The 21,369-nt window shown below is 46.5% G+C and overlaps 1 protein-coding gene and 1 pseudogene across 22 annotated transcripts; one reads left to right on the forward strand and one right to left on the reverse strand.

Moving 5' to 3' along the window:
* The first annotated feature begins 1,402 nt into the window (after positions 1-1,402).
* Positions 1,403-19,852, forward strand: LOC144287917 (histo-blood group ABO system transferase-like). Of its 21 annotated transcripts, XM_077855483.1 has the most exons (7): positions 1,417-1,677; positions 2,337-2,498; positions 2,823-2,959; positions 3,970-4,008; positions 4,572-4,653; positions 17,476-17,828; positions 18,092-19,184. In XM_077855483.1, exons 6-7 carry the CDS (start codon positions 17,782-17,784, stop codon positions 19,083-19,085), a joined length of 1,041 nt encoding a protein of 346 aa, XP_077711609.1. In that variant the 5' UTR covers positions 1,417-1,677; positions 2,337-2,498; positions 2,823-2,959; positions 3,970-4,008; positions 4,572-4,653; positions 17,476-17,781; the 3' UTR covers positions 19,086-19,184. The 21 variants fall into 21 exon arrangements, 17 of the variants coding, with proteins under 17 accessions (XP_077711609.1, XP_077711551.1, XP_077711544.1 ...); XR_013355908.1 differs by lacking the exons at positions 17,476-17,828; positions 18,092-19,184 and adding an exon at positions 19,389-19,852 and having other exon boundaries at positions 1,403-1,677; positions 4,569-4,653; XR_013355909.1 differs by lacking the exons at positions 17,476-17,828; positions 18,092-19,184 and adding an exon at positions 19,389-19,851 and having other exon boundaries at positions 1,403-1,677.
* Positions 3,832-10,044, reverse strand: LOC144287982 (histo-blood group ABO system transferase pseudogene; annotated as a pseudogene). Its single transcript, XR_013355914.1, has 3 exons — positions 8,492-10,044; positions 6,200-6,307; positions 3,832-4,807 (listed from the first exon to the last, which is right to left on the reverse strand). The product of XR_013355914.1 is annotated as a histo-blood group ABO system transferase pseudogene (transcript).
* Positions 19,853-21,369: the final 1,517 nt, after the last annotated feature.

Here is a 21,369-nt window from a genome sequence, read left to right on the forward strand (position 1 = left end):
TTCCTTGCATCTTCATAATTGACTAAATCAGTGGATTGTCCACTTCCAGTCTCTCTCCCCTCCTCAGACGTGGGGGTGAGATGGGGTGACTGTTCCAATTGCTTGATCACATGATTGGTTCTCCTCTTAACTAACCCTGCCCTGAGGTGAGGTCCTAAAGTCACCTTCTTCATAACAAGACACCTTTTACCTCCAGGGCGCCTAAGAGTTTTCAGGAAATGTGGATGAGAACTAAATATAACTAAGAAATATATATTTGATCATTCACATATGTTTCTTGTAAATCATTATGTGGCAGCCCTAAATCCTCACCTTGTATTCAGAACTGAGCCCAGTACAATCAAAACTGAAGTCTAGTGTCCCTATTAAAATAGTTCCTGGGATCCCTGGGTGGCGCAGTGGTTTAGCGCCTGCCTTTGGCCCAGGGCGCCATCCTGGAGACCCGGAATCGATTCCCACTTCAGGCTCCCGGTGCATGGAGCCTGCTTCTCCCTCTGCCTATGTCTCTGCCTCTCTCTCTCTCTCTCTCTGTGACTATCATAAATAAATAAAAATAAAAAAAATAAAATAAAATAGTTCCTGAGGATAATATGCTTTTACTACTTCGGTTTTGTTTTAACATATTTAATCATATGGATTAAAAAGTATCAAGGGACACTTGGATGGCTCAGTGGTTGAGCATCTGCCTTTGTCTCTTTGGCATGATCTCAGGATGGGTGATGGAGTCCTGCATCAGGCTCCTAGCAGGGGGCTTGCTTGTCCCTCTGCCAATGTCTCTGCCTCTCTGTGTCTCTCATGAATAAATAAATAAAAATCTTTAAAAAAAATTTTTTTTTAAGAAATATTGTCAGGATAAAACAGTTTGCTCCTAGATTTGAACAGATTGGGAGTTGTTCTATTTGAATGGTGGCCCAGCACAACATCCACCTAACATCTCTTCCGCGAAACCCCCGTGGTGGCCTTATCTGGCGTGTTTTTCTTTCTCATCTTTGAACAAATTGAGGTCTAAAACTTCAGTCTAGAGATATTTGGGAAGAATCCAGATAACACCCATTAGTTCCCTGCTGATAGGGAACACATCGTTATCAGACTGATATTGCAGTATTTTGCAGCTTTGGAGGTCATCTGAAATAAGGTCTCTAAATATTTGTGATGCATACTACACTATAAGGACACCTGAGGGCGTCTCTTTAAGGGGAATGAGATTCCCTCCAGTTCTCAGACCTTCAGAGCACCATTTCTCAGTACGAAGCCCTTCCTTAGCCTGTATCTGCTTGCCTGCAGTGGGTGCAACTCTGGTCTCGTGACCTGTGGGGACTACATTACCCAGGTGCCCCTGCGCGGTGTATCTGCAGCCCTGGGCCGGTGAAGGCCCTGGAGAGACGCCTTTGCGAGGAGGCGGAAGCAGGCAGGCGGGACTTCCGGCTTCTCCTGGTGGAGGTCATGTTTGTTGCCCTTGAGCCTGGCACCTGATCTAATCCTTAGGTATAGTTGGTGGAACTCAGGGAAAGTGAGCGGGAGGCACGAAAGTAGATGTGTCCCTGTTGTGCCCAAGATTGCGCATCCGAGAAACCACCAAGGAGCCGACACTGATGCAAACACACGAGGGTTTATTAGCAAGCTCGAGCTCGGGTCCAAGTACACCCGACACAGCGGAGCAGGGACTTGGACCCCGAGGTGGGTTCCAACTGGGTTTTAAGGGCTGGTCTAGGGGACCTCCAGAAGGGCTGGAGGAATTTCTCAAGTTCCGTGTACATTCTGATATGGGGCTTCAAGGGCATTGAGCTCTGTTCTCATTCTAATATGGGGCTTCCTGCCCTTGGCCTGGGCTCTGCTCTTATTCTAATGTGGGGCTTTCTAGGACCTTAAGCTGTAAGCTGTTTTCTTCCTGTAACTGAAGTAATGTAATTTCAGCTCTTATTCCCAGGGGCCTGGGATGGCTGGATTTGTGCTAACGCTGAACTTAAGTGGACTTAAAGTGGAATGGCCTTAATTCTCTCGGCCTCCACATCCCCGCTGACGGAGGCAGTTCTGGGACTTGTGACAGTGCTGCTTGGGGCGACCCCATGAGTTTGGCTGAGCCCGCAGCTCTCTGGCCTGGTTCCTGGCGACTTCCGGCTTTGCCTCACCGATGGGCCGTGCCGTCGTGTTTGCCCCGATGGACCCTGTGTTCTGGGTGTCCACCCCCCTGGGAACGCCTGCCTCTGAATCCTAGAGACGCCAAGGAGGTGTCCCTGCACACTTAGCTTTCAGGCTGGGCTCCTCTTTAGGCCTGTGGTGCCTTCCTGGCCGTCAGGGGTGCCCGTTTTTAACCGTCGGGTGACTATCCTCTGCAGAGGCTTCGAAGTGCGATTGAGTGGAGTGTTCGGGAAACCTGGGCCCTGGCTCCATACACGGAAACAGACTGGGAGCCGTGCCGCCGCCTGGGCAGTTAGGCCTTCATTGCCAGGGTGATGGTAGCCATGGAGAATTGAGAGAACTGAGACACTTGATGTGAGGTAGGATTTTCAAAGGTTCCTAAAGACGCCTCGGTGTAGAACAGACTTGGGGTGGGTAGGTGATGGGGGTGGAAGTGGGAAAGTTCAAGAAAGCTCCCTGCACAGAACCTGGGAGCCTTAGCATGAGGCTAGACCAGAGCAGTAGCCAGAGGGCCATCAAAGTAAAACGGCCGCTGGACAAAATTAAAACAAGCAAGGAAGACCATTCCAGGCCATTGCAATAGGACAGGGGCTCAACTCAACCCCACTGAAACTAAAGACAGGAGGCTTTTTTTAATTTTTATTTTTTTTATTTTTTTATTTTTATTTTTATTTTTTTGACAGGAGGCTTTTTAAGGGCTGGAGGGAGCCAGTGGAAAAGTCCCGGAGGACACCAGGTGGGGAAGTTGATCAGTGGAATCTATGGAGCATCTAGAGTTACTCCTGAGGTTGCAAATCTTTTCTTCTGTGATTAAATCGACGTAGGTGTTTTCTAATTGGTATCTACTGAAGTTAGGCTCCCACTCTCCAACAGAGACTGTGAGAGATGGGGGGCTGTGTCTCTCAGTGTTTACATTTCAAAGAGATGATTCCCACCTCTTTGAGAAAGTCCTTTCCTGGGTTTTTAATTGGGCTCGGAGAAGATCTACATATATTTCAAGGGACAGAGAAAGAATTTACAGTTGTGAGTTTCCTAAAGTAAATGCTCTAAGAAAAGGGAGGTTTGGGACCTGTAGTCAGGAAGAAACCTGAATAAAGTTTAGCCAGGGTGAGGAAATGTTAAGCCTGTCTTGGCAAGGAGGTAGAAATGATACAGTACAAGGTAAACTTTAAGGAAAGAGGATTATTTTAAGGATGGAGGACTAGCCTCTACCCACCTGCCAAGGCCTATCCTCCATACCCCCTATTTTTAACTTAATGAGCTTAAAAAACAGCATTTGTTGTAAAATTAAGCAATTATTCCCCTAAATGTGTTCTGATAGGTAGTCAATTAAAATTTTAAGTGTAGGAATTTAACAAGGTGAACTTTGAAAGCACTTAATACTTGGTTTACCCCTTAATATGCAACTAAGCAATATACTAATACGCTAAAATCAGAAGTCTTAAATGTATTTTTAAATGCATAAAGGTAGCTGGAATACGTTCAGAATTTAAAAGTCCATCACTTAATTTGGACGGAGAACACTGACAAAAGCCTTAATTTTGTGGATAGCATATACTCAGCACTTAACATGTACTAATGTGTCTGATTTCCAACACCACCCTGGGAGGTTGGTTCCCTTACTATCCCCATTTTGCAGAAGAAGACACAGAAGCACAGAGAGGTTGAATTGTCCAAAAATGACACAGCTAATGAGGTCGAACTAATGACCGAGGCTCATTTATTAGACATTCAAATGGAGGTCACCTTCCCTTGGGGCAGTGATAAAAGTTTGGATGAGCCCTTGAGACTGTACCACGGGTACTATCATTTACAGTCCTATTCTTACAGGGACCCATGGCTGCAGGAATGTTTATGGACCATGGGCAGGTAAGTGGAGGGTATCTCAGGCCCTTTCCCAACCCATCTTCACCCATACAGTCTCTGGGATTGTGGTGTCCCAGAATGCTGCACCTGCCACCCCCATGTCCGTTGGGACTTGGGCCCCTGGATTCCTCAAGGCTCAGGGTCCTGAACCGACAGCAGGGGTTGTATGAGGGGGTTTTCATTTCTGACAACCAATAGAATGCTGTGTTGAAGGCACAGAGATCAGCATTTGCAGATACTTGCAGGTGAAACTGAGTTGGCAGGTTTCAGAGAACTGCATGTTTCCCATTATGCCTGGTGGGACAGGGAGCAGAAACGCAGGGTCAGGCCTAGAATGGTAGTCTAAGAAACGCACTGTGCCTGTGTTCTGAGGATGTTCGGAATGTTGGAACATCCAGAGTAGAGGAGGGAGGTCATCTGAATCAGGTCTTAACAGACTTCCTCTGGCTGCAGACTGGGGAACAGAGTAGAGAGGAGAGTACTGAAGAGTCCAAGACTTACTGGATCAGGCTGTTGGTTGTGGAGGTGGGAAAAACTTAGGGCTTCTGGATTTGTTTGTAAAGCAGGCCGGACTGCTTTCTTACACAGAGGGTGAAGGAAAGAAGAGACAGGGATCACTCCAAGAGTTTTGGCTTTTGCAGCTGGAAGGTAAGCGATGCCATCAACTGAGATGGAAGAGTCACATGTGGGAGTAAATCTCAGAGGGAGTGTCAGGAGTTCCAGAGACTTCCAAGTAGAGCATGATGCACACATTGTGGATTTGAATGTGGGGTTCAAGCTCAAAACACCACAAGGTGATGGCCTGTGTGGGGACCAGGGTCAAGCTGTGAGTCACATTAGGAGGAGATATGTTCAGATCATGGTGGCTAAGGGGCAGAAAAGGGGAGGACCTGGCTAGAGGACTGGGCCTGTGTCTTGGGCACCCGAATGGGGTTGATGAGCATCCCAAGGACAGATGACGGGGAGTGTGGCTGTGGGGGAGGAGGTGGGTGTGGGAGAGAGGTGGGGCTAGAAGGGGGCCGAGCCTGGCACAGGGGAGTAGACATGGGATGGACGTGGAAGCACAACAGTAATGGGAGTGAGATGACAGGGAGGCCAAGGCTGGTGCCTCCTCAGCCCTCTAAGGGCTGGCCAGGCTTCTGTGGTGACCTTGTGGGGCCTGGAGAGCCTTACACAGGCTGGTAGATAAACTCAGGAGCAGACAGGAGGGTCACTGAAGGCCAGGGCCAGTGGGGAGGAGTGTTGGGCGAGGCTTGGCTGGAAAGAGGAAGGGTAAGTGTGCTGAGGGGACAGTGTGTACAGCACACAGCAGGAGAGGCTTAAGGTATCTGAGCCCTGCATGTGCTTCCAGGTGGCTGAGGCCGAAGCAGGAAAGGGCGTGGTGGAGAGGCCTTTGAAGCAGGGCTAGGGGCTTCCCCTGGCTTGTGGGCCACGCCAGGTCCAGGGCAGGAGGGATCCTGATTGTATTTGCCAAGCACTCTCTAGATGCCCAGTACAGAGTGGCATTTAGAGGCCAGGAACATACCTGGATGTGGGCTGGGGTGGAGGAGGTGGCCACGGGGGTAGGGGTGGGGCCTGGGGACAGGAGGGCAATGTGGTCCATGGAGCAATGCACTCAGTGGAGAGAGGGAGAACTGAGGGTCCCATGGCCTTGGGCTGGGGTGGAAGAGATGGTCATGACAGGGGCGCTGGGGAGGGCAATGCACCAAAAGCACAGTGTGTGAAAGAAAAAATAATTTGAACCTTACTCAAATTAAAAACTTATCCTTTGAAAAACACAGTGTTAAAAAAATGAGAAGACAAGCCATGCACCAGGAGAAAATCTTTGCAAAGCACATATGTGATAAAGGACTGGTATTGAAAATACAGAAAACTCTTAAAACCTAACAATAAGAAAACAAAAATTCAGTTAAAAAGGGTATAAAATATCAGTACAGACATGTTCCCAGAGAAGATATACGGAGGGCAAATAAGCATATGAAAGAATCAACTTCATGTATTATTAGGAAATTGCAAATTAAAACAACAATGAAACACCACTACACAGCAATTAGAATGGCCGATATCCAAAACAGAGGCACCAAATGATGGAAGTGTGCGGAGCGCAATCATGCATCGTCATTGGGAATGCAAAACAGGACAGGCACTTTGAAGACCACTTGGCGGTTTCTTACAAAACTGAATCCACTCTTACCGTATGATCCAGCAGTTGTGCCACTTGATATTTATCCGTTGAAAACATGTATGTCCACATACAGTGCTTCCCACGAATATTTACAGTGTTATTCATAATTGCCAGAACCTGGAAGCAACAAAGATGCCCTTCAATAGATCAGTGGAAAAACAAACTGGCACATTTATATTATGGAATGTTATTCAGTGATAAAAAGAAATAAGCTACCAACCTATTAAAACACATGAAGAAACCTTAAATGGATATTGTTAAGTGAAGGAGGCCGATCTAAAAAGGCTACATACAAAAAAAAAAAAAAAAGCTACATACTATATGGTTCCACATGACATTCTAGAAAGGCAAAACGATGGAGGCAGGAAAAAAGATGACTGTTTGCTGTGAAAAGAGAGGGATGGATCGGTGGAGCACAGAGGATTTTTAGGGCAGGTCCTAAATGATACTGTAATGGCGAATACATGTTGTACTTTTGTCAAAAGCTATGGAATATACATGACAGAATAAAACCGAGTGTAAATTGTGGAATTCAGTGAATCATAATGTATCAGTATTAGCTGCACAATTATAGCAAATATACCATGCTAATAGAAGAGCTTAATTATAAGGGAAATGGTGTGGAGAGGAAAAGTGGAAAGAAGGGGGGGTTGGCTGTGGAAACTCCATGTACTTTTTTTTTTTTAAAGATTTTATTTATCTGAAAGAGAGTGTGGAATATGAGTGGGGGGAGGGACAGAAGGAGAGGAAGAAGCAGACTCCTCTTTGAGCAGGGAGCCTGATGCAGGGACTAGGATCCTGAGTTTGTGATTTGAACCGAAGGTAGATGCTTAACCAATGAGCCACCAAGGCTCCCCCCTCCATGTACTTTCTATCAATTTTTCCATAAACCAAGAACTGCTTTAAAAAGTTTATTAAAGGGCAGCCCGGGTGGCTCAGCAGTTTAGCGCCTTGTTCAGCCCGAGGCCTGATCCTGGAGACCTGGGATCGAGTCCCACGTCAAGCTCCCTGCATGGAGCCTGCTTCTCCCTCTGCCTGTGTCTCTGCCTCTCTCTCTCTCTCTCTCTGTCTGTGTGTCTCTCATGAATAAATCAATAAAATCTTAAAAAAAAAAATATTAAAACAAAAACATAGGAAACCAGAAATTAGACTGTATTTCATTTTCAGCTAGATAGAAGGTGCCCCCATGAGGTTTCTGGCTGGACAGAGGTCTAAAAAAATTGGAAGGCCAGCTCAGTCGGGGAGTACAGGGGAGACCGTGGGCCAGGAAGTGAAGACCCGGCCTGCAAGACCTGCTCTGCAGCCACAGCTGGCAATCAGGTTTCTGAGATCCTATGGGAATATTTTCACCTTGCACTGGACAGAAACCATTTTTCCTGAATTATTCTCTTTTTTTAAAAAGATTTTTAATTTATTTATTCATGAGAGACAGAGAGAGAGAGGGAGGCAGAGACACAGGCAGAGGGAGAAGCAGACTCCATGCAGCGAGCCTGACGAACTCGATCCCGGGTCTCCAGGATCAGGCCCTGGGCTGAAGGTGGCACTAAACCGATGAGCCACCCGGGCTGCCCTCCTGAATCATTCTTAAGTAAGATTAGGTTGATCAGTGTTGACATGTATACGTGTATGAAAAACATACAACTTAGCATCAGAACCTTTAAATTTGGAAACGGCCCCACAATTAGTAAACTTTGCTGACTACGGAAGAGAAATAAAGTTTCCTGCTGTGCAACTTGGCCTCTCTTGTGGATGAAAGGAATACAGGACCAAGAAGATGCCAGATGTCAGGACACATGAAGGGCTTCATTGAATGGCACCAATATCATTGTTAAGTGAAAAGAGCGGGTTCTCAAGACAATTACTAACTTCCTATTATCATCTACAAGTTTTTTTCAACTGATGTGAGGCTGACAAATTGCTACTAAGTTGAAACTGACACAGAAGCAGTGAGGGATGGGGAGGTGGAGGCACCGTTGGTCTCTCACTGGACAGCTGGCAATGTTTTGGGATAGACAAGAAGACAGGTACCAGGAAAGAACGTCTTTTTTGGTGTCACCTTCTTTTAACTTTAACAAGGAAACTGAACAGATGACTTGGGTGGATCTGCTTGGCCTAGGACCAGAGCAGGCCTTCATGTGAATTAGTGCCACAGGAGGCAGGAGACTTTGTGTTCCCGAACCTCTTTCCTTTTCTGGAAAAGATCTTATCTCTGATCTCTGGTATGTCAGGAGAGGTTGAAACCACCCACCTCCTCCATCCTGAAAGGTGTTAGGAGCACAGGAAAAGAAAGGGAGGTTATACCTTCTCTTGTAAAACTGATTTTAATTTCATGCCAGGAGGAAGACTAGGGCTGCCTCACCATCACGTCTCTATTCTTTCTAGAAGCTTCCTTTGATAAGTCCCTATGTTCTGGTGATTATTCTGTAGTCACAAGTCTAATCCGCTTTATGTTAGAAGAAAAGTCTACTCCCTGATGATCCCAGATTTTCTTCAGTGTGTTATTACACATGTACTCAGGGGAGAGGACCTTGGAGGGTTTGTGGTAAAGCAGGTACTTATTCAGGTGGCTCTCATCATGCCAAATGGCCTCGATGTGGTTGGCTTGGTCGACCATCATTGCTTCGTGGCAGGCCTTGGTGAGCTTGTAAACCTCTGGCACTGACCCCCCGAATAAGGCCCCTGCATAATAAAAGTCCCCCTCATCTTCAGGAATATGGGCTTGTGACTGAGGCCGACGTTCATAGGGGAAGTCAGTCCGATTTAGCCTATAGTAGCGAAGATGGAGGGTGCCAAACAAGGAGGAGAGGATCTCCACGCCCACGTGGTCACTGAACCTCATGTGCACATCTGCACACACAAGGTAATCCACCTCCTGGTGGAAGCGCTGCTGGGAAAAGTTGCTGATCATCTCCATGCGCTGCATGGAGATGTCCTGCCAGTGGTCATAATAGCTCTCGACCTCAAGGATGATGATCTGCCTTCCTTTTTGGATGTTAAGATAAGGAACATATTCAGGCTTGTCAGTGAAGATGTAGTAGTTCACCCTGTGTCCCACCATGAAGTACATCTCTGCAGACTGCAGGAACACATTCAGGTAGAATGTCTCTTGTTCAGTGAGAAACACAGTTAATCCAACGGTGGCATTCTGGAGTGAGAACTGCTCATTCAGGATGTCAGTATTGAAAGTCCCCTCCCAGATGATGGGAGCCAGCCAAGGGGTCACAACAAGGACATCTTTCCTAGCGGGTGTTAGCACCTGGGGCTGGCGATACACCATCCTTGATAATTTTCTACTTTGCTGGCCATAGATTTTGCTAACAGCCTTGCTTGTCCCAGGTGAGATGCTTCCTAGCATCTGGTTTCTTGGATTCAGGTAGCAATAGTAAAAGAAGGCCAAGACAAGAGCTACTGAAAGAGGGAAGTTCACTTGATGAAGCAAGTTACATTTTGAGTTCTCTGAGAATGTCCTCACCTGCTGAGCCATGGTTCCACTTCCAACTCTTACAGCCTTGATCTCCTAAGGTGCTGTTAAGGGCCCGTACCTGCTCGAGGTTCGACTCACAGAAGCTTCTGGGCAGAGTGATACAGAGCACATTGATTATAAGGTACTCACGCCCTCTTTTCTCCTGAGGTCCTACCTCTGTGCAAGGCGCACCTGGAAACTGGGTGTCCAGGGTCACTGAGCTGAGTAAGATTCCCAGACTGGAAGAAGATTCTTGAGTTCAGTTCTGATTTGAGGTTGTATCCGAAGAACCAGGTAGCCAGACTCAGTCAGTGGGCCACTAGAACTTCTGGGCCAGCATGTAGGAGAGAAGTCTGGACTCCTCAAATAGGCTCTGGGAACTGGCTCATGATGATCACTGAGCAGGTCAAGGACAGAGATTGTGATGAAAGCAGGGCAGGGCCTGAATAGGGGGTTAGAGGGCTTGTGCTTCAGTCTTCTCTTGACATTTACTGGCTGTCAGACCTTTACAAAAAAAAACTAAATTTCCTGAAAGTCAATAAAGTTGAGAACAGAATGTCTTCAAGGTCACATCCAAGACAGGTGATGTGGGCCATCATTCAGAAGGCCTGATTTGGTAACAGTGCTGCAAGAGAGAGATCTTACAGATCAATGATTGTTTTCCTTTATTCCTCTTATAGTCACTTAAAATTCCACTGCGTACTTACTTTGCAGATACTAGGGCTTACACTGTGGTTAGGGTTAGGTTGCTAAACTTGTGCATTATATTGCTGACTCCTGAAAACAGGGCTGGGGGATGGGTACTGCACTATCCTCATGGTCTGAATGGGGGAAACATGCTCCCCATTGGGTGCATGGGGAGAGATGGGTGACCAGTCCACAACGACATGGCTTAACTGACTAAGTGTTGAAGCCAACTAAGCAGCCAGACTCCAGGATTGGAGTCTGATCCTCTGCCTTGCCTGTAAGTCCTGTGTGGTTTCCTTTTTCTGGGCTCTTTTCCCAGTCAGGTTGCCATATCTGTTGACCCTAGGCAGCGCCCTCAAGATGGAGCAGGGAACCTGGCCCATTGCCATTTTCGATTCACCATATTGCCAACACATATATCTCCCTCTGCAGTCCTAGGCGGTTCCAAGTATATGTCTCTTGGGAAAATAAAACCTCTGGCACAGACTTCTCCTGGCCCACTGTGGGACTAACAGTTGTTAGAAAAGAGCCCTGTGGTGTATGGGGAGCATCTGCCATCTGCACTCTGAAGCTGGCTGGTGGTCTTGTGTTGCTCTGTGACACCTTGTTTCTCCCCTCCCACAGAAGTAGGTGGTAGAGACATGGTTTTTCTTTTCTTTACTCTTTTTCTTTCTTTTCTTTTTTTTCTTTTCTTTTCTTTTCTTTTTCTTTTCTTTTCTTTCTTTTCTTTTCTTCTTTTTTACATGGTTTTTCCAGGCTTTCTGAAACCTCAGGGTGGCTATGAGTGTGTTAGGAGGAGGGAATAAGTGGGTTTTGATGAGTGTCTCAAGACTTTGACACCTTGCCTTCGTGGCCCAGTTTGTGAACATTTGTGTCATCTTGATTGTCACCCCTAGTCAATAATGCTAATGCAGTGGCAGAAGTATCAAGACAACCCACTTACATTGCAAATGCAAGAAAACTGAAGCACTGCTTTGATGAGGAAATGACCTCAGAAGATAAGGAGTACGCACTCGATGTGTCTGTGGATCTGGCTGTGTTTGTGGCTCTGGTGCCTCTCTGGGGAATTTGCGTATCCCAGGGTGGTGGTGGAAGGAACCCCTGTGCTGGTCAACTGGCACTTGCCTGAGAATCTTGGAGGTTAAAAAACCTCACAGAATGAAGAGGTAGAGGAATGGGGCAGACAAACAACAGTGGTGTAGGAAAAGACCAGGAAGAGAGATTCAGTGTGGCCTCTGACTGCTTGGACAGGCCCTGACTGCTCGGCTCCGCTGCCACCACCTGGTGGTCTCCAGGGTACCACCTGGCCAGTGTGTTACCTTGGTCTCTGGCCTTCCTCACTCTAGCCTCAACAACACGAGTACCTGGATCCTCTTCAAACTGTTACCCCTGGCCAGTTCCATTATCCAAACTTTATCCTAGCAGTGCCCCCAACCCTTTACCCATGCCTCCCTAAAGCCGTTATTTTCCCTCTTGAGAAGAATCCACCTCAACTTGCTCAGATCTAAAAGCCACACTCCAAACAAGGTGTCAGACCCCTTTCCATAAGTGTTAGCAGTGCAACTCGCTGTTTCTTACCCCTTGAGGCCTCATCATGTGTCAGGACCTTTTCTTTCAAAGATTTAAAAAAATTTTTAGGGCAGCCCAGGTGGCTCAGTGGTTTAGTGCCACCTTCAGCCCAGGGTGTGATCCTGGAAACCTGGGATCCAGTCCCATGTTGGGCTCCCTGCATAGAGCCTGCTTTTCCCTCTGCCTGTGCCTGTGGCCTACTCCCCCCCGCCCCTCCGTGTGTGTCTCTCACGAATAAATAAATAAAATCTTTAAAATTTTTTTAAATTTATTATTTTTTTAAAGATTTTATTCATTTATTTGACAGAGACAAAATGGGCACAAGCAGGGGGAGCAGCAGGCTCCCTGATGAGCAAGGAGTCCAATGTGGGGCTTGATTCCAGGACATTGGGATCATGACCTGAGCTGAAGGCAGACACTTAACTGACTGAGCCACCCAGGTGCCCTAAAGATTTTTTTAAAGATTTATTTATTTATTTCAGAGAGACAACGGGGAAGGGCAGAGGAAGAGGGAGAGAGAAACTCTAGTAGACCCCACACTGAGTGAGGAACCTTATGCGGGACTTTATGCAGGGCTCTATCCTACAACCCTGAGATCAGACCTGAGCTGGAACCAAGAGTCAGATGCTTAACCGACTATGCCACCCAGGTACCCCTCTTTTATTTTTTATTTTATTTTATTTTTGGTACCCCTCTTTTAAAGCTTTTATTTTTAAATAATCTCTCTACCCAACAGGGGAGCTTAAAATCTGAGATCAAGAATCATATGCTCTACTGACTGAGCCAGCCAGGTGCCTCCTATTTTTAGGATACAATGTACTCAAGTCCTTTATGTTAATAGAGCCATCCTTGCCAGGAGCCCTACAGAAGCCATTCGCCTGGTCTAAGTAGTCTCAGCAACCTGCCACGTCCAGATGTCTAACTGGAGGATTCCAATATTCATAGCTTTTCACCAGCAAGTGTTTATTCTTTGGGCTAGAGATTGGGCTCTCTAGAGTGTGGGGGGATGCTGCGTGGACCATGGCTGTGACTTCTGATTGGGGCTGGATGTGAATGCCTTCAGGATGTTCTTCCTCAGCTGAACTTGTTATGGGGTGGAGAAGGTGAGGAAGGTGACAGTCACACAGCTAGAGTGTCTGAGCACTTCTGTGGACCAGGACCTGCAGGTTCACATGCATTATCTACCAAATTTCAGCCTCCCAGTGATCTTGAGACATGGGAGTAATCCTCATAGTCTTACAAGTAAGGAAACTGAGACTCAGAGAGAGCATGAAGAACATCTAAAGAATGTTGCATGGCCCCCAAGTAGCAGAATCTGCTGGAGAGACTGGCTTGGCAAACTCACCTGTGCCTGTGAACATATTATAGTACCCTGGGCCTCTGATTTACATCTAAAGAATGGGAACAACACCTCCATTTCCATGGCTTTCGTGAGAGCAAAGTAAAATAATTAGTACAGAGGGGCTCCTGCCAAGCAACTTATGGAGAAAAAGAACAAAGGTTTGGTTCTTGGTTACAGCTGAGCCTGGCTGGGACCAAGAAATTGCTTCTTATGCCTCAGTTTACTCTAATCCCAACTGTGCAGTGGTGGACCAAGCTGCCTCCACATACTGTCACTACAAGGCAGGTCTTATATACAGAGCTGGGTTCCAGGGTTCCAGGGCTTTAGAACTCCTCCGATGGCTCTATATCATAGCCATGCCTAACCCCCACCACTCTCTTACAGTAACAGTATAGTAACAGTAACAAACCCGCTCAGTAACAACCCACTGAGAGCTACCCTCAGGTAGCTCTCAAAAGAGCCTGCTAGGCGTTCACCATAGGGACCTTCTCAGGTGTTTCTGTAATCCTTGTGGCAAGGAGCCTATGCGATGTACCCTGAGCTGAATATGTTGGTAGTCGCTCATCTCCTTGTGATGTGTGCTCTGTAGGTGGCAAGGGAAGGCTCTTTGCTCAGGATGAGATGTGGCTTGAGGGCTGCCCTCACCCCTCAGCTCCACTCCACATCATGGGTAGAGACTGCTTCAAAAAGGGGGTATGGAGGCACCTGGGGGGATTATTCGGTTAAGCAACTGCCTTCAGCTCAGGCCATGATCTCTGGTTTCTGGGATTTAGTCCCACAATGGGCTCCCTGCTCAGCAGGGAGTCTGCTTCTGTCTCTCCCTCTGCCCCTCTCCACTGCTCATTCTCTCTCTCTAAAATAAAAAAATAAAATAAAATAAAATAAATAAAATAAAATAAAATAAAAATAAAAATAAAATAAAATAAAATAAAATAAAATAAATAAAATAAAATAAAATAGGGGTATGAATCCCTGCCTCTGTGGACGCTAAGGGGAAGGAAGGTGGAACAGGGAGGTTGTGGGCGGAGGATCTGCACTTCAAGTACATATGAACCAGGAGGTACAATCCACTGCTCGCCCATTCCAGAGGCTTACAATCCCCGGGGCTACCGAAAAGGTACTAGCCACTCAGATGAACTGCATGGGTGCAAGGTCTTGGGTGAGTACCCTGACCTATAGATGGGTGTACGGGGACGATGGGTGCCCTGTCCAAAGATGAGGAAGAGATAAGTGAAGGTTAGTTTGTTCTCACAACATAGGTAATATACTGGCCGTTGCTCAACTTCCACAGAACTTCCTGAGGACGACTAGGCACCAGTGGAAACTCTCAGTGTTGCTCTCCCCTCTCCCTTCCTCTAAACTGTAGAATCCTTGTCTAATCTGGGGTTGGAGAAAATATCATGATAGGATATCCTGCATCTTTGATATCCAAATTTAGGATTTGGAGGTAAAAGCCTGAATTTGTCTTTTCATATGTGCTTCTGACATATCATTTCCTCCATAATCATGGGGCCCCACCCCATTTTCACCCCGGGCCTACCTGAGTTCACATGCAGCTGTAGTGGAGCCCCACCCCCCGGCAGACATATTGCCTCCTTAAACACTTGCATCTCTCTTTGACTGCTTGGTAGCTTTCTCCAACAGTGGGAGCTTGGTGGGCCATTGTCAGGCTCATTCTGAAAGTGTGGGGGTGATTAATATACACAGGGAATCCTTTAAAAAATATACACCGCCTTGATCTCTAGTGAGTCAGTTTTGGTGAGTTCCATGCTGTCTCAGGGTTCCCAGTAGGTTTGAGACCTAGTTGTTCATAGCCATGGCTTTTCTCCCTCCCAATTTCTCACTCGTTCACCCTGAAATCACATCTCAAATGAACACCCTGTCCTCACAATTTTGTCTCAGAGTCTGCTTTGGCAAGAACAGAACTTCTTATAGCAAACCAGGTACAGCTGCCTAAAAAGGAAGGAGAGGTGACAAAATAGAAGGCCAGTGAAGAGAGTAGGGTGAAGGGTAGGGACAGGGCATGGTTGTTGATCCCTCAGAAGGAAACTTGGTTGAGTAGTGAGGTTTTCTAGGGACCTCTAGGTTTATCTAGGGATTATGCCATGTAAATTCCCAAACTGTCCTCCTGCCAACGTGTTGCTATGGTACCCTTCTAACTTCAGCCCATGGGACTCCTTGGGAGTCCAGGCAGAAGGATGCACTAGCCACTTGCTCAGGGCCTGGGCTCCAAACAGAGACATACGGAACAAACTCTGGGTGCCTCCCATTATAGAGGCCACAGGACTGAGATCTGTCCCCCACAAAAGAAAAATCCTAGATCCAGTACACAACTATGGACAGTACTCCTGCCAAATCTCATGATGAAGACTGGCAGTGGCAAGTACAGTATGTGGACTTGCTGTTATCTTAGCTGGAAGATTCTCTTTGATGTCTTTTTTTTTTTTTTTCCCAAAGTATAAAAGAAGGATAAACTTATTCAAGAGAATTCTTCTTGAGGTCACTCGGGGGATGCCCAGGAAGCCTCCATCCTTATTCAGAACATTTCCCCACATACTCCCTCATGCATAAAAAGCAAACTTTTGCTTTCATGTTGGGTCATAGGGATCAGTTTTCTGTGATTGTGTAAACATTCAGGTATGGGAGACACTTGAGGCTTCAGTCATCATCCTATTTATTGTAATAAAATATTCACAACATAAAATTTACTGTGTGTTAAGAAAGTCAGTTGTGTCTTCTCTTGAAAGTAGTGATTTTATGAAGAGGTCCTGGAGGGCCCCGCGGTGGTGTGCCGTGACACTGCCCATTGTGGGCTGAGCCTGGTCTCTCTGATGTTAGTGGGACCCAGACAGGCAAGCTCTGAGGAGGTGTGTCCACAGGGGAACTTATGAACAGGTCCAAGGTGTTAGCAAAACTTGTGCTGGGCCACTAATCTTATGCTGGATCCCCCTGAAGCGCCGTGGCAGGTAGGTGTTGTGAGGGACGGTGTGGGACACTGTCATTCCTATGCATAGCTGGGCCAATGTCACAATCCAGACCACAAACAGAAGATGACCTGCATTAGAAGACACTCAGAACACACTTCCTCCCTCTCCTGATGTACTCGACACTGTTCTGAGAAGACTTTATAACCAATCCCTGGGAAACCCACTTCTCCAGCCACCACTTCTGCATGAAAGCAGGAGCAAGGTGTCCTAGGGCAGTACAACAGCACCAGCTCCCTTCATGGTACAGGTGGCAGGTTCTCCTTATCTGCTGGGGGCCCCCACCGTTTTTTGTTTTTTTTTTTTTAACCTGCTGTGGGTTCCACAGTGTGGCAGGAGAGGTCTGTGTCCAATGCTTCATTTTCTGGAAGGTACATGTTTGGAATCTCCCAGGATATCAGAGGGAGGAGATTATGAAATTGGCAATATGTTAAGGCCAGAGTCAACAAAGGGCACTGTCTGGAGGCCTCTGTTGGAGAGGCAGCTGGCATGTGAAGCCTAAGGTGAAAAACCAAAGAATCTGACTTTTAAAAGAACCCAATAAGGGAGACCTCAAAGACACCAGGATATTCTCAAGTCTGGCTGCTAAGGCAGCTTCAGCACTGACGAGCCAGCCATGTGCTCGTGGGTCAGTCACCTGCCTCTCTGAGGCTCTTTCTCCATCTGTACAACGCTAAGAACATAGCATATGTCTCCCAAGCTCTTTCTAAGAATTGAACAAGATAATGCCCATTATGCTTAGCAGTCTAATCCTAACAGCAGCGTAAGGCTAGTAACATAAAAAGCAAATGCAGGACACCTGGGTGGCTCAGGGCTCAGGTCAGGTCTGTTTCTCTCATGAAAAAATAAAATCTTAAAGTAAATAAATTCTAGTAGATCTCAGGTAATTTTTTTTTAAGATTTTATTTATTTATTCATGAGAGAGAGGCAGAGACACAGGCAGAGGGAGAAGCAGGCTCCATGCAGGGAGCCTGATGTGGGACTCGATCCAGGGTCTCCAGGATCACACCCTGGGCTGAAGGCAGCTCTAAACCGCTGAGCCACCAGGGCTGCCCGATCTCAGGTAATTATTAAGAGAATAAAGGAAAACAATTTCCAATCTGTAGACCTTCCATTCGCATCCACCATGGCTTCCAAGTCAGGCCTCTGAAGGATGACCCTTGTTAACTGTATGGATATGATCTTGAAGACAATCTGATCTTGACTTTGTGGACTTTTTGTTTTGTTTTGTTTTTTTCAGGAAACTCAGTGCTAGCTCACAGCTGTTAAATATCATAAATCCTGACCCCGTGATCAGGCTTTGGTGACTGCTGCCCTGCCCTGCTTTCATCATAATCTCTGGCCTTCAGCTGTTTAGTGATCTTCCTTGAGCCAGCTCCCTGAATCTGTTTCAGGAGCTCTGGCTTGTCTCCTACACACTGGTCCTTAAGTTCTAGCTCTCTGTTGACTTAAATCCTGACACCTGGTTTCTTAGACAGCATCTCAGACGAAATCTGACTTTCTGAAGGTCTCCTTGGATCCTGTCTTTCTCCGCGGGGCATCCCAGATGTCCCGGTGCCCAAGAGCCCACTTGCACCAGGCCCAGGCCTCAAGGTAGGCTGGGCTGCTGGAGTGGTGAGCAGGAGGTGTGAGTGTGGGTACTTTAGGGTTGGGATATCAGCTGCACTTTGCCTCAGTGAGACAACTGAGGGAGGACAGTTGGGAGAGACAAGGACCCTCATCTTGGAAGAGAGGAGAGGTGTGTCCTCTAGTCATGCAGGCATGGCTCAGCTGCTGCAGATACTGGCTGCGACACAGAAATGCTGCTCGCTTCGAGTGACCTTCCTTCTCATAGCGCTCATCATGATTTTCTTTAGTTATAAGAGTTACCTGTACCCAAGAAGCCAGAAGCCAGAAAGCACCCAGGCTGATGTAAATCTGACTGTGAGAGAACACAGGGGCCTGCAAAGTGTGAAATTATCAAGGATGCTATATCGCCAGCCCCAGGTGCTAACACCGGCTAGGAAAGATGTCCTTGTTGTGACCCCTTGGCTGGCTCCCATCATCTGGGAAGGGACTTTCAATACTGACATCCTGAATGAGCAGTTCTCACTCCGGAATGCCACCATTGGATTAACTGTATTTTCTATCAAAACATACATGATCTTCCTGAAGCAGTTCCTGCAGTCTGCAGAGATGTACTTCATGGTGGGACACAGGGTGATCTACTACATCTTCACTGACAAGCCTGAATATGTTCCTTATCTTAACATCCAAAAAGGAAGGCAGATCATCATCCTTGAGGTCGAGAGCTATTATGACCACTGGCAGGACATCTCCATGCAGCGCATGGAGATGATCAGTAATTTTTGCCAGGAGCGCTTCCACCAGGAGGTGGATTACCTTGTGTGTTCAGATGTGGACATGAGGTTCAGTGACCACGTGGGTGTGGAGATACTCTCCTCCTTGTTTGGCACCCTTCATCCTGGCTACTATGGGCTGAATCGGACTGACTTCCCCTATGAACGTCGGCCTCAGTCACAAGCCCATATTCCTAAAGATGAGGGGGACTTTTATTACATAGGGGCCTTATTCGGGGGGTCAGTGCCAGAGGTTTACAAGCTCACCAAGGCCTGCCATGAAGCAATAATGGTTGACCAAGCCAACCACATCGAGGCCATTTGGCATGATGAGAGCCACCTGAACAAGTACCTGCTTTACCACAAACCCTCCAAGGTCCTCTCCCCTGAGTATCTATGGCAGCAGCAGCAAATGGATCATATGCATGACCAAGAAATGATCTTTTCCAAAATCATAAGGCGGAAAAAATTGAAGGTCTTGAAGAAGAATTACCAACTAAAAAACTGGTGAGCAGAACTTCCAGGGAGGGCTCAGAGAGAGGCAATGCTCAGCGAGCCTGAGTCTTCCTCCAAGCATGCAAGTCTTCACTAAAACCAGTTTTAGCATAAAGGGTATGACTCTGCTTCTTTTTTCTGCCTGATTGAGGCCTGGAACCACCTCTCTAAACTTAGGCCTAACATGATCCCCTCTCCCATCCTCCTGCAACCACCAAACACACAAATTTAGGCTGGCCTGATTCTTGGATTCAAAGCACAAATTCCCAGAGTTACCACCACCTATAGCTTCTCACTGTGTGCTCTCACCACCCTTTAGGATTGAGGAGGGCAGTGGTCTCCGCTTGTTCTGACAAAGGATCAGAGATAAGATCGTTTCCAGAAGAAGAAAGGAGGCCTTCAGGCACAGATCACTACAATAAGTGTAATCAACATCTCTTACCATACATAGTTACAGTTTTTTTTCCTTTTTTTCCTTGTGGTGAGAACTTTTAAGATCTACTCCCTTAGCAGTTTTCAAATATACAATACAGTGTTATTAACCATGGTCGTCATGCTGTCCATTGGATCCTCATAACTAATTTATAACTGGAAGTTTGTGCTTTTGGTCCCCTTAATCCATTTTGTACACTCTCCGGTTCCCCCTAAAACAATCACCAATGTGTTCTCTATTTCTGTGAGCTTGGTTTGTTGTTGGTTGGTTGGTTGGTTTTTTAGATTTCATACATAAGTGAGATTATACAGTATTTATCTTTCTGTCTGACTTATTTCACTTAGCATAATGCCCAAATGGCGAGATTTCATTCTTTTTAATGGTTGAATAATATTCCATTGTGTAGGTGTGTGTGTGTGTGTGTGTGTGTGTGTATACACACCAGATCTTCTTTATCCTTTCACCTATGAAAGGACACATAGGTTTTTCTTAAATCTTGGCTATTGTAAATGATGCTGCAGTGAACATGGGGTGCAGATATCTTTTAGAGTTGGTATATTCATTTTCTTCAGTGATGACCCACAAGTGGAATTGCCAGATCACATGACAGTTGTGTTTTCAATTTTTTGAAGAACCTCCATACTGTTTTCCTTCCTGGCTGCACCAGTTGAAATGCCCACCAGCAGTGCCAAGGGGTTCTCTTTTCTCCACATCCTTGCCAACATCTGTTATTTCTTGCCCTTTTGATAGCAGCTGTTCTGACAGATGTGACATGATAGCTCATTGTGGTTTTGAGTTGCATCTCCCTGATGATGAGTGATGTTGAGCATCTTTTCATCATCTGTTGGTCATCTGGATGTCTTCTTGGGAAAAATATCTATAGAGATCCTCTGCCTGTTTTTTATTCAGATTGTTTGTTTGGTTTGCCGTTCTATGAGTTCTTTATATATTTTGGGTATTAACCCTTTTCAAACATATGACTTGCAAATATTTTCCCTCACCAATAGGCAAAAGTCTTCAGCTGCAGAAGTTGAAAACTACCTGGAAAGTTGAAGAGTCTCTTTAGGGCAGGAGGAGAACATGAAGCCACTCCTCTTTCCTGGCCTTTAGCTTCTTCATCCCAGCACATTGCCATCTGTCCACTGGAGCAAAGCAGGTCTCCCCCACATTTCCCCCAACCCCTAGCTGTCTGCCTTTGGTCCCACACTAAGTTTAGCAATTTAGTGACTTCTAGGGCCCTGCCACTTTCCTATTATCTGAAAACAGGGAAGTCACCCGGTAGCAGTCTTTATTTTTCTTCTGTGGTTGGTCAATTTTCCTAATTTTAGGCACCCTTTCTAGCTTTTAGGCTCCAATTCTGAGTTATATATTTTTCTGTGTCACTGCTGAGTAACCAATTTTCCATAAGAACAATTCTAGAAAGTATTTTCTCCCTAATGTAAAGCTATAGTGTCCTTGTGGGGCTAGGGCAGCTTCACAACCCCTGTGGCAGCTGAACAGATCCTGCCCTCAGGCCTCCCTGTCCCCTTCCTGGCTCTTCTCCCCAGCCACATCTTCAGGGTTAAGAGGTGTCCCAGAGCTGGCTATCAGTCTTTTCAGCCTCCTCTCCCGCCAAAGGCCTCACACTCGTGACCTCTAACTGCTCGCTTGGGTGCAAGGGAACACAGCTGCTGCTTCCATCATCTCCTTTCTCTTGTTCAGTTTTATTTTTTTTAAGATTATTTATTTATTTATTCATGAGATACACAGAGAGAGACAGGCAGAGACACAGGCAGAAGGAGAAGCAGGCTCCCCGCGGGGAGCCCAATACGGGACTGGAAGCCGGACCCCGGGGTCACGCCCTGAGCCGAAGGCAGATGTTCAGCCA

This window comes from Canis aureus, chromosome 1 (genome assembly GCF_053574225.1).
Source record: "Canis aureus isolate CA01 chromosome 1, VMU_Caureus_v.1.0, whole genome shotgun sequence".
NCBI classification, from domain to species: Eukaryota; Metazoa; Chordata; class Mammalia; order Carnivora; family Canidae; genus Canis; species Canis aureus.

Excerpts from the sequence above, each read along its gene's own strand:
- LOC144287917 (XM_077855425.1), top strand. The coding sequence starts at position 17,997 with ATGGCTCAGCTGCTGCAGATACTGGCTGCGACACAGAAATGCTGCTCG.